The 10,754-nt window shown below is 38.8% G+C and overlaps 1 protein-coding gene and 1 long non-coding RNA gene across 2 annotated transcripts; both read right to left on the bottom strand.

Moving 5' to 3' along the window:
- Positions 1–1,526: 1,526 nt before the first annotated feature.
- LOC146317365 (uncharacterized) lies at positions 1,527–4,865 on the bottom strand. Its single transcript, XM_084732540.1, has 5 exons — positions 4,693–4,865; positions 4,061–4,169; positions 2,411–2,521; positions 2,126–2,204; positions 1,527–1,954 (listed from the first exon to the last, which is right to left on the bottom strand). Exons 1-5 carry the CDS (start codon positions 4,788–4,790, stop codon positions 1,863–1,865), a joined length of 489 nt encoding a protein of 162 aa, XP_084588666.1. The 5' UTR covers positions 4,791–4,865; the 3' UTR covers positions 1,527–1,862.
- A 2,892-nt stretch (positions 4,866–7,757) lies between these two features.
- Positions 7,758–10,751, bottom strand: LOC146317364 (uncharacterized). Its single transcript, XR_014771628.1, has 4 exons — positions 10,199–10,751; positions 10,003–10,047; positions 9,836–9,912; positions 7,758–8,452 (listed from the first exon to the last, which is right to left on the bottom strand). It is a non-coding gene; the product is annotated as an uncharacterized LOC146317364 (long non-coding RNA).
- Positions 10,752–10,754: the final 3 nt, after the last annotated feature.

The raw sequence follows: 10,754 nt of genomic DNA, 5'->3' as shown, positions 1-10,754 counted from the left end.
TTTGAGGATGGAGATATACTTGCTTTTAACTATGCGTGACATCTGCCTCGTGTATCCTGCATCCATTTGGAGCATCGATTGTGCAAATCCTCAGAAATTAACACAACGCATACAAAAATGCTATACACACACGTCTGATAGGGGCAGAATGCAGCGACAGGGTCAGGGGTCAGGAGATACGACACCAGCAACAACAATGGTGGAAAGTTTTGAGGACAGGCTCATTGAACAAGTCCGCAACTTCCCTCACCTTTACGATGTATCGTTGCCACTACACAGGAACAAACATGGCTGCCGCAACAGCTGCCAACAGATAAGTTCAGTTTTGGAAGTTGACATCAAAACATGTTGAAATAAATGGAAACCGGCTCGAGACCGTTATGGACGTGCACAGCAGAAGATGATGGAAAAGCAGAGCTCCTTTCCTTGTTTCTTTTGTTTTTACAGGCGATTTATAGTCTGAGTTCCCTGTTATGCCCTCTAGTGATGTTTTACAGTAACACGTGTAACACAAGCAGCCGCCTCGTGAACAGTTCGCTTCACTACGCAGCCAGTTGACTATGTGAACACACGGTCAAACAGCAAGTATACCTCCAGCCTTTGAGCTATACTATATAACATTTCTGCATTAAAATGTATATAAATGCTGGACCAGTGTTTTATACTTTGTTGAGTTTTTGTACTTACATTATACCAGAAGTTTCCAAAAATTGTTCAAATGCAGAGAAATCAATGCTTTATTCATGGTAATGGTGTGTTTACTGCTAGCTAGTTGCTATTTGCTACAACTTCCAGGAAAGCACGTTGGGATACGTTGGATATGTCAGAGAGGGAGGAAGGAAGGCGGCGGACGTGACTAAAAATAACGTTAATAAAAATTTAGTCGGACAGATTTTCATCAGTTGTGGTGGTGGTTTAACAATAAAGAAAACAACTCCCATGATCCCACGCTGCTTCATGATGTCATCAAACTACATGTGTTGTTATTGTTTTAATGTGAGAGAGACCTAGCAGCAAAAATGACATATTATGTATTTAAAGATAAAGTATGGAAGCTTTTTTAATATGTATATGGTGCCAGACTGTTGTGTTTTGATTGGTAGGATGATTTATCTCAGGAATAAAACTTTTAAACACATGCCACCCTGCATACGTAAGAGCCTCACTCGGCTGATCCCAGTCAAAAACAGTGAGGAAACACCAGAGGCAGGATAAAAACTCAAAATAAAAACAGAATGAATCAATCAATACATAAGTGAAAACTCCAGACAAAAGTAAATGAAAAGTTAAGAACATAAAATAACCAAACTGGGTTTTAACTCTCACAAACTCACACGTTCACATTCAGCAGGCTGCAGCTTCTCCACCAGGAGGAGCTGTTTCATCAGTCTGGTTCTGCACAACCTGAACCAGCTGCAAGGGAGGTGGCAAGAGGTGCTGCACATCCTCTGCTGATGTTACTGATGGTAAATGATGGCGTGACACTGTGCATAGTACCATTTATAAGATGTAGAATGGAATGCATGTGATTTTTGTGCCTTATATTTAATTAAAAAACAGCCAGATGAAACTCAACAACTTGTTTCCACTGCTCACATTTTTGACTGAGCAAGTCTCACAAAAACATGTTTTCTTTAGCTTTTATTTAATTCTGAACAAGTCATTTAAGTAGAATATTAAAATACTGTTCAGGGGAAGTCTGTGCAAAAGCTGTTAAACAATTCTGCATGTTCTTATCATTGAATTTATGTAAAACAAACAAGTTGCAGAGAAAGTAGCAACAAATCATGCTGCAATTACAAAGCTTTTTTTTTTTAACTATATAACTATAAAATACACTATAAAGAATTAGTTTTCTCCTCCTAATATAAGGTGCAGTTGGCGGTATCAAACCCAGGACAGATCCACTTGTTGCTGAACTGTTTGTATCCCTCTGCACTGACCAGGTCACTTCCTAAACAGAGAAACACACACACACACACATTATCATGGCTTCTTATGGATTAAAACACTGACACAGATTCACTGACTAATAAAGTCCACAAAACAGGAAGCAGCACAAGAAAATAAATACAGTTTCATGGTGTTAGAGTTTTTCTGTGAGCTGCACAGATCAAATATTTACCGTCCATCAGGTTCTGGAGGCTGCAGAAGTTTGTGCTGTTTTCAGCAGGATCTTTGATGTAGTCAGACACGGCCTCTCCCTGCACATCACAAACAAGATCATGAAACATCTTTATTTTCCTCAGCTTTAAAGTGCTTGTTGCAACATTTCACGGGAGCCGCGCTGCATGAATTCAGTTAAGTCCTGAGGTTTTTAGCAAAGCTGGTTGTCCCAGCGGTTGTTTGACACAGTTTAGCTGCATCACATCATTCAGTTAACTCATTCAGAAAAAAATAGGTCACTTACGGTCATCTTGCAGACGGTGGACTGCTCAAGGAGAAACTCAAGGTCGCTCACTGTCCTGGTGTTCGGAGACGTGTGTGTGGCTTTGATCACGTAAGGAGCTGCTGAAACAAGCTGCAGCACATTTCAAAGTCAGTCAAGTCTGACACGAAACTGCACACTTCAAACTCAGATGGCTGATAACTGAAATAAAAAGATTTCCTACACTCTGCATCAAGTACATTTGAAGGCCTGGCATCCACTTGCCTGCAGCAGAGGCAGCTGCCTGTTTCAGTTTTCATATATTGTTCAATATCGTGTGAACACTCACTCATATGCAGACAAAATATTTTGTTTCTGTTCGTTGTTTTACCAACCAAAAGTCATTATCTACTCACCCTCATGCCGATTGAAGGTCAGGTTTAGTTTTTTTAGACTGCAAAACACTGCTGGAGAAATAAACCCGACCTTCAGTCAGCATGAGGGTGAATAGATAATGACTGAATTTTCATTTAGGGGTGAACTGGCCCTTTAACAATCTGGGCTGTGATTTCAGTCAGAAGTCACTCATTTAATTACCACCAAAACCACACAAAACTCCTGACTTAAACCTCATATTTACAGTTTTTATAACCCCTAAACATTTGATAAATGGTGTATAACACATTACATTTAGTTGCAGATGTATGCAGATGAAAATGTTTATTAATGTACAATATTTGTCAACAACTATAACTTCTCCTAATAAGGTTATTAATGGTGAATGTTTATTATTTAATCTTTACTAACTGCTGTGTCCCGTATTTGGTGAGCTGAAGACAAATTTCCATCTTGGTGGACAACAAAGATTTATTCTACTCTATTGTCTTCTATTCTATTCTATTCTGAGACATATTTTAATTATCACTATTATAACTATTTATCTGTTTTTACACTATAAAAAGTTGATAAAAACTAATAATTTTAAAGCAACTGCCTTGTCTAGGCTCTTAACTTTTAAAATAAACTAAACTAAGTTTTATTACTTTTTGTCATTAGGTAAACTCTAATCTTTTAGTTTTAGAAACTCATAAAATATTTTAAAAATTATTTGGGTGCTTTCAGTTCAATTAATTTACTCAACAATTTGTGAAATGCATTTTTTTTTACTCTCTAAAACCCCCAAATTCAGTTTTATCTAAAGAAGAAATGTAAATTATCTCAACAAAACAAAACTTTTTTCCAACCTGAAGTTTTGGAGTTCGGCTTAAAACTCAAACATGAAGTTGCCTTGAAATTTTGAGTTTTCTCGACTGTTTTGTTTTTACAGTGTACACCAGCACACAGGAGGAGTCACAGGTGTCGACAAATGCCAGAAGTGGTTGGAAGTCACAAGTAAGTCTCAAGGCTTTGCACTCAGGTCCCGAGTCCTAAACTTTGAGTTTCGAGTCCTGAACAAGTCCATGTTGCCTTGGTCACCATTCAAACATTTGAATTAAGGTACATCGCTTTTTTTGAGATGTTTACATGAAGCATATTATTTCTCAGGAAACATGTTTACATCCATCTGTTAGCATCTTGTCCTCTGATTCCTGTTTAAATGCTTAAATTGTGGATTCTTGTCACAAGAAATGGCTCCTAATTTATTATTTATTATGATTCAACAGTTCATGAGTTGACTGAGATGTTTCTGACCTCGTACGAGCACCTCTCTCCTGCGTACAGACAGCTCTGCCTGATCTGCCAGGCCTTGATCTGGCTCACCAGCTTTCCATGGACTTCCTGGCACGAGATGCCAAACAACCTGCGGAGCAGATCAGCGAAGGTTAGATCTCCTCACGTCGTATTAAACTAAAAGGCCCGTGTTTGAAAATACCAGAAAATACTGATTAATTGAAGATGAACTTTGTGTATCAGAGAAGAGACTCTCCATCTGTGTGACTAATGTGAGTCTTGTGAGTCTTGACGTCCCCACATGTCCAAGATGTGTGAGAAATCAGGCTGCACAGAGCTGTGAATTCATAAGTAAATAACATGCATTTGACCCCTTTACACTGGATTTCATGCAACCGACATGCCAATGTTATCTGTGTCCCAGAGATCACATGATGCAGGGGGCTGCTCTGTGAACATGGACAATAATAATCAAGTGAAATAGTTTTATATTTTAAGAAAAATACAAATAATTTATTAAAAAAAACCTAAATGTACCCACAGTACACTCATACAGTTTGATTCAACACAAGTTCATTAAATCTCTCATTCTCTTAATCATTGCAAATACTCCAGAAAGACAAAAGAAATAAAAAATAAAAAATCTACATCACCATTTGACTTTGCAGTGTGAGGTGCGGTCTGCCAGTGAGATGGTGAGCGTGGCCCCCAGAAGGAGAGCTGAAGCTACGAGCAGGAATCTCAGGTCCATACTGAAGGCGAGAGTAGATCAGGCCTGCGTCCGGTCTGTGGTCAAGTCTGTGGACGTCCTCTGAATGTCAGCAGGATCTGCCCCGAGGGCTTAAAAAGGCAGCGCCTCACGGGGTCACATGGAAAAGTTAAAAAGAGGACAGAACAACATTGATTATCACTGGAGATGCACTGCAGGAGCAGCAGCACTCAGAGAAAGTTACTGTGACGAAAGTTTGACTGGACCCTGAGCACTGTTTATTCAGGTAACATAAAGGGACAGTTCACCCAAAAATGAAAATTCAGTCATTATCTACTCAATTGAAGGTCAGGTTTAGTTTTTTAGTCCACAAAACACTGCAGGAGTTTCACAGGAAAACAGTGTTGCAGAATCTCCAAAACAATGGAAGATGTAAAAGATGATGTAAAAAAATAAAAAAAAAAGCATAAAATGCCTCCATACTGCTCGTCTGATGTAATCCAAGTCTCCTAAAGTCCCTAAAGTTTGGGAGATTCTGCAGCACTGCTTTCCTGTGAAACTCCTGCAGTGTTTTGTCGACTAAAAAACTAAACCTGACCTTCAATCAGCATGAGGGTGAGTAGATAATGACTGAATTTTCATTTTTGGGTGAACTATCACTTTAAACTGAATGGCTGGGTGATTTTGCACATTTTAGCCCTTTAACTATGGATTGTGTAATCATTTAATATAAAGCTGAATGCCGTTCACAGCATCTCAGATGCTTTTAAATTGATTTCATACCTTCTGCAGATGTTGCCTTCCACTGAGGAAGGTCTGAAAAATCCCCTTGCAGAGACCTGGTTACATAAACCACCTTTCACATTTTATACATTGCTTGGCTATACTTGTTTGTTGGTTGACAGGTCAGATGTTGGATGTTCTGATTCAAGCAGTGGAACAGTTTTATATAATCAGTGACCTGAAATTTTCAGGCTGAAATATAGAAATGCATGGTTCTGCCTGTCTGTATACATGTTTTTTGCGTGAGTCTGTTTATGCAACTCAGTTTCCAGACTCTGCATGTGCATGTAAACCTGAACCTGAATCACTGGAGATGTTAGAACAAACTAAAGACATGTGGACTGAAGAGCTGCAGGCACCTCAAGGAACTTTGGCGAGTCCCATAAAAATTATGTTGATCTGAAAACCTGTGTTACAAAGTGTGAGCTTAGAGTTTTGGTTGCATGATGGGAAATGAAGGCTCCAGTGTTTTTCAAACCTGACCTGCTGAAAAAACTTCAAGGCAACTGTCTTCACTAAATGTCTGACTTTTCAATCAAAGCCAAACTTTCTAAAATTCAAAGAAAAGCAAATTATCTCAACACCAGTTTATAGGTCGGCAAAACTTGCTTTAGTTTATTTTAAAACTTGACTTCAAAATTTAGTGAAGCCACGTCTTAAAAAGCAGCAGCACTGAGGCCACATGATTCGTTCTCACACGGACTCTAATCAGTTTGTGTTTTAACGCTGTGCCATCAATGCTGACTCACTCATACAGTATTTGTTATGCAGTGTGACTCCAAAAACAAAGATTATTTTGTATGAGGACGTGCACAAATATTTTTGGGAGGTCTAATGTTTTAAAGTTCAAGTCAGGGCTGCTTCTTGGTAAATGTGGACTGTTCCACAGATTAGTGGGGAGGCTCTGTCATTCTGTTGACATTATTTTTTAGCGTCTAAGATAAATAATTTCAATTAGTTAAATTGTATTATGGATTAATTTATTTTCAAACATCCTCAGATGTTGGATAAATGTGTTTCAACAGCAAACAGTGGATTGTGCTCCTCTGAAAACAGCAAAGGAAATTTGAATATATTTTTCATTATAAGGACAATTTGGAAACTTTGCCAACTTTTTCACTTTTTATGCGGTCTGGAAAAAGCATTTATAGTTATGTTATGTAGCATTTAAATAAATGTTTTAAGGAAAATGCAAAATCTGTCTCATTTTTGTTCATGTGGCAGATGTTGAAATGCAGATTCTGTAAATCCTGTAAGTTTTTAAGACTTCTTGATGTAGGACAGACACTGTGTTTCCTATTTATTATCATTTTCTGTAAGTTAAATTGCAAGGGGTCGACTTGAAATGTTCGGTTTGAATTTAAGAAAAAAATGTGTTTAAAAAGTTTTAGAGTGCACCAGAGTGATGCCTTAGAGGATTTGGGATTCCCACAGTTTCCACAAAACAGGGACCCCAAAACAACATTTTGGCCCCCAAAAAGCCAGAAACAGCCCTGCATCAAGTAAAGAAAATGATGCAAACAACATGCTTTGTTTAGGTATTCAGTGGTTAAAAAGAAGTGGGGCTGCAGCTAATGCTTCATTAGTTGCAGCCTGGTGTTATAGTTCCAGCAAATAATTAGCTCAGAACAACATGTGGAGGTCGTGTTAATGCTGGAAGAACTCCACTGGTTGCATCTGGCAGCTGTGCTGGCATTGCAGTAGGTGCTTCACCTTCTGTTGCCTGGCCAGGATCTGCACTCTTCTAGTTTCAGCATTGAAATAGTTCAAAACTTCGATACGGAGCCTTTCCACTTCACATGGAACACATCCATTCATCCTTGTCAGAACAATTTCATTGTTGTTATGTTGTTGTTTTCTTCCCACCGTGAGTTTACTGAGACTGAAGCTGAATGTGGCAGAACTGTTACTGACACTCAATAAAGTATCTAATTCATTAAAGTTGACTTAATACAAAAGCAAAACACTTAAAGCCAGCAGTTGTGTTTCTGAAAAACTATTTTTATTTATATTACATGTTTTTTTTCTGCATATTTCACTGGATTTATTGGTCTGGTTTACACATTTGAATCACTGCACACACATGCTGCAAAGATGTGAAGTGAAACAAAACGACAGTTCAGTCTGATTATGAGGCTACTGATTTATTTCATGCATTTTTATTCAATTTAACAGCAACTATTAAGCAATTATGTGCTTCTGGGGAAAATATCACCATAAAGCCTGGAAATCTAATAACAGAAAATCAACATACAGCACCTTCCTCCAGTACATCACAGTGGGTTTTAAGTTTCTCATACTTTAAACTTGACACCATGCAGCATTTCTATTTTTGCGTACTTCTCTTTTTCTCATTTTGGACTCAATCAGGATTTGCACAATTTATATTGCTTCACTTAGAATGAACCAATTAAAGGTGAAACATGTAACATTCCAGTGTTCAAAATGGGGACTGCAGTCTAAATTCAAAACACTGGAGAATTAACCCTTCACTAAGCCCCACCTCCAAAAAGCAACTGTCCAATCATAGCTGAGCAACCGTAACTAGAGCTGTCAAACTTTCCATTTCTCTAGAGGCATTTCCTATTTATCCATTTCTTCATAAAACTGCCCTCAGGTAGACGTCGTAGAGCCGCTGCAGTGACCAAGAATATTTATAAAAAATCTTTCATACCAAATGCAGGAACCTCAGACTGAAGCCGTGCCTGTTATTGTTGTCTGCACTGAAGCCGAAGGCAAATTTACACATTTGTGGACAATAAAGATAATTATTATAACTGTTGTTTCTCAGATCTACCTCCTGTGCAACAAATGACCAAACACGCAGAACGTTGTGAGTCGAGGTTTCAGACTCTGGTGATGTTCTTTACTCTAAGAGTGAAGGCCAAGTCAGGTTGAGACAGTGCGATCATTCGGTAGATCTGAAAGACACAAATAAATTCAAATGCACAGTCAATAATCACAGAGTGTGAGCTGCACAGATCAGACTTTTATTATACACTGTTAGAAATAAGGGTTCCAAAAGAGGGCCGAGGAATAAAAACCGAGGATAAAAATCCTTGAAGAACTTGTCTGTCAAGGTTTTTTTTATATTATAGTATAATGTTAATGGTTCTCATCAGAACCCCTGAGTGGTTTCTTGATGAAACCGTTGTAATATAAAAAAGGTTCTCAGTAGAGCCCCTCGGGTGGGATCTCAATAAAATCCCTGGAATATTAAAGGGTTCTTGGTAGAACCACCTGGGTGGGTTCCAGATACAACCCTTGTAATACAGACAGGGTTCTCAGTTAGTACCCTTAGAGGGTAGAAAGGCTCTAGTTAGAAGCCACAGAGAGGTTCTGGGAAGAACCATTATACCATTAAAGGGTTCTCTGTAGAACCTCCCATAGGGGGTTCTTCTGGGTGAAACCCTTCGTAGAGGTTGTAGATACACCCCTTTATGCTGGGTTCTAGGTGGAACTCTCTGATAGGTTTCCAAGTGGTCTTCTAGGGGAACAAGATGAAGAACGCTTTATGGTTCTAGTTAGCACCTTTATTCAAATCTTTTTGTTGCGTTTTAAAGCCTTTCATGAGGTTCAGACAGTTGGAGGTGAAACTTTCTGAACGACACCAAACCCTCATCCCACATCTCAGGTTGTGAGGCACATGAAGATAAAGGAAAACAGACAAACAAACAAACAAACAAACAAAACAACAAAAACAAAAACAAAAGAAGGCAAAGGATATTAGGAGAAATTATCAGGGGAACATGATTATAATTATATTAGGGAATTAGAAGAAAAACAATCTGGGTGGTTATTCAATCCTCTTCCTGCTCAGCTGAGACGTGCAACAGGTCGACATATGCCAATAAAAAGGGTTCCAGGTGTTCTTGAATTTTCTAATCCAGCCTGTCTGGGAGAATCTACGTTTGTCAAGTGTAATACTATACAGAACCTCCTTAATCCACTGATCGTGTGCTGGGGGGGGGGGGGGGGGTGGAGAATCGAGCAGAATCGAGCGTCTGGCCAACAAACTTGTGAAATCCAGGGCTCGCTGTGCAGCAACAGCATCAGCTGGGGCATTGAAGGCAGCCGATAGAGCATTATGGGTAATAACCACATCATGAGCTTAGTGATTCAAATGTCTGACCAGAAATCTGTCAGGAGATTGTTTGCACCAGGCATCACCGACGTTAGGCCAGCCTGGCATCAGCATGGTGAATTCTATATAGGATTTTGCATTGGACTCAGCCATGCCTTTATTTCTAAAAGCATAGAAATAAAAAAATTAGAGAAGATGGTGAACAAGGTTAATGAGTTACCTGTGTCAGGACTGGAGTTATTGTTGTTTCATTTAGCTCCCGATAAGACTTAACAGCTGCTTGAAGGACTGCCACAACTGTGGGGCGTATAAAAAGAAATTCAAATTCATTAAAACGATATTAGACTTCAAGTTGAATTATATTCTGCAAACTTAAAATGCACTTACCGTTGGCTGTTGAATCAGATGTTTGCAGGGCTTGTGCTGGCTGGACTAAATAAATGATAACATATTTTCAGTCTAGACAGCTGAACTTCTGACTACAAATACTTACATATATACTTATTTAAACACATTTACTTACAGTTCACATATTTACAGAAATTCTCTTTAAATTTCTCTGATGTTTTGTTAGTTTACTCACATGACTGTGCAGCACACGAGGCCAAACATCCAGCAAACAGGATCTGCAGCAGCATGTTGAAGGTTTATCCCAAAAACACAGAGTGAAATCCGCAGTGAGAAAGTGTTCCCTCTGTTCTCACGGAGCGTCTGGCTACTTTTGTCCTGCACCAGGAAATAACACCTACACGCACGGGGAGTGGCAGTAAATAACAATAGGCCAGAAGAAAAGTCTGGGCCGCAGTGACTCAAGCAGGTACAATAACTACCTACCCCGCACAGGTGTATTCGAAAAAACAGTGACGGCAAATTCTGAAGGGTGCCAAACAACAGCTCTGAGATTTTACCGCTGCATTTTATTGAAATGACACGGAGTCAGTTACATTTTTACGACAAAAAACACCAACAGAAACGAGAACAGGATGGAAAAAAGAAGGATTATAGATTTTTGTCAAACTAAAGTCTAAAATCTACACGCAGTAATCTTTTTTATGATAATCAAGACTTCCTTTAGGCTTCATCAGATTTACATGAATAAATATAATAAGTACAAACAATTGAAAAATACCACACACATA

The sequence above is a fragment of the Lutjanus erythropterus genome, chromosome 12 (assembly GCF_056507025.1).
Source record: "Lutjanus erythropterus isolate fLutEry1 chromosome 12, fLutEry1.hap2, whole genome shotgun sequence".
Taxonomy (NCBI): domain Eukaryota; kingdom Metazoa; phylum Chordata; class Actinopteri; order Lutjaniformes; family Lutjanidae; genus Lutjanus; species Lutjanus erythropterus.
Note: the sequence above shows the minus strand (reverse complement) of the source record. Positions and strands in the feature narration are given on the sequence as shown.

What these genes read in the sequence shown, in the direction of transcription:
- LOC146317365 (XM_084732540.1), bottom strand. Translation starts at nt 4,790, where the DNA reads ATGGACCTGAGATTCCTGCTCGTAGCTTCAGCTCTCCTTCTGGGGGCC. An exon ending in GAGAGAGGTGCTCGTACGAG is followed by an intron (nt 2,522 to 4,060) that starts GTCAGAAACATC and finishes AATGTGCTGCAG; the next exon opens with CTTGTTTCAGCAGCTCCTTA. An exon ending in CCACCGTCTGCAAGATGACC is followed by an intron (nt 2,205 to 2,410) that starts GTAAGTGACCTA and finishes TGTGATGTGCAG; the next exon opens with GGAGAGGCCGTGTCTGACTA.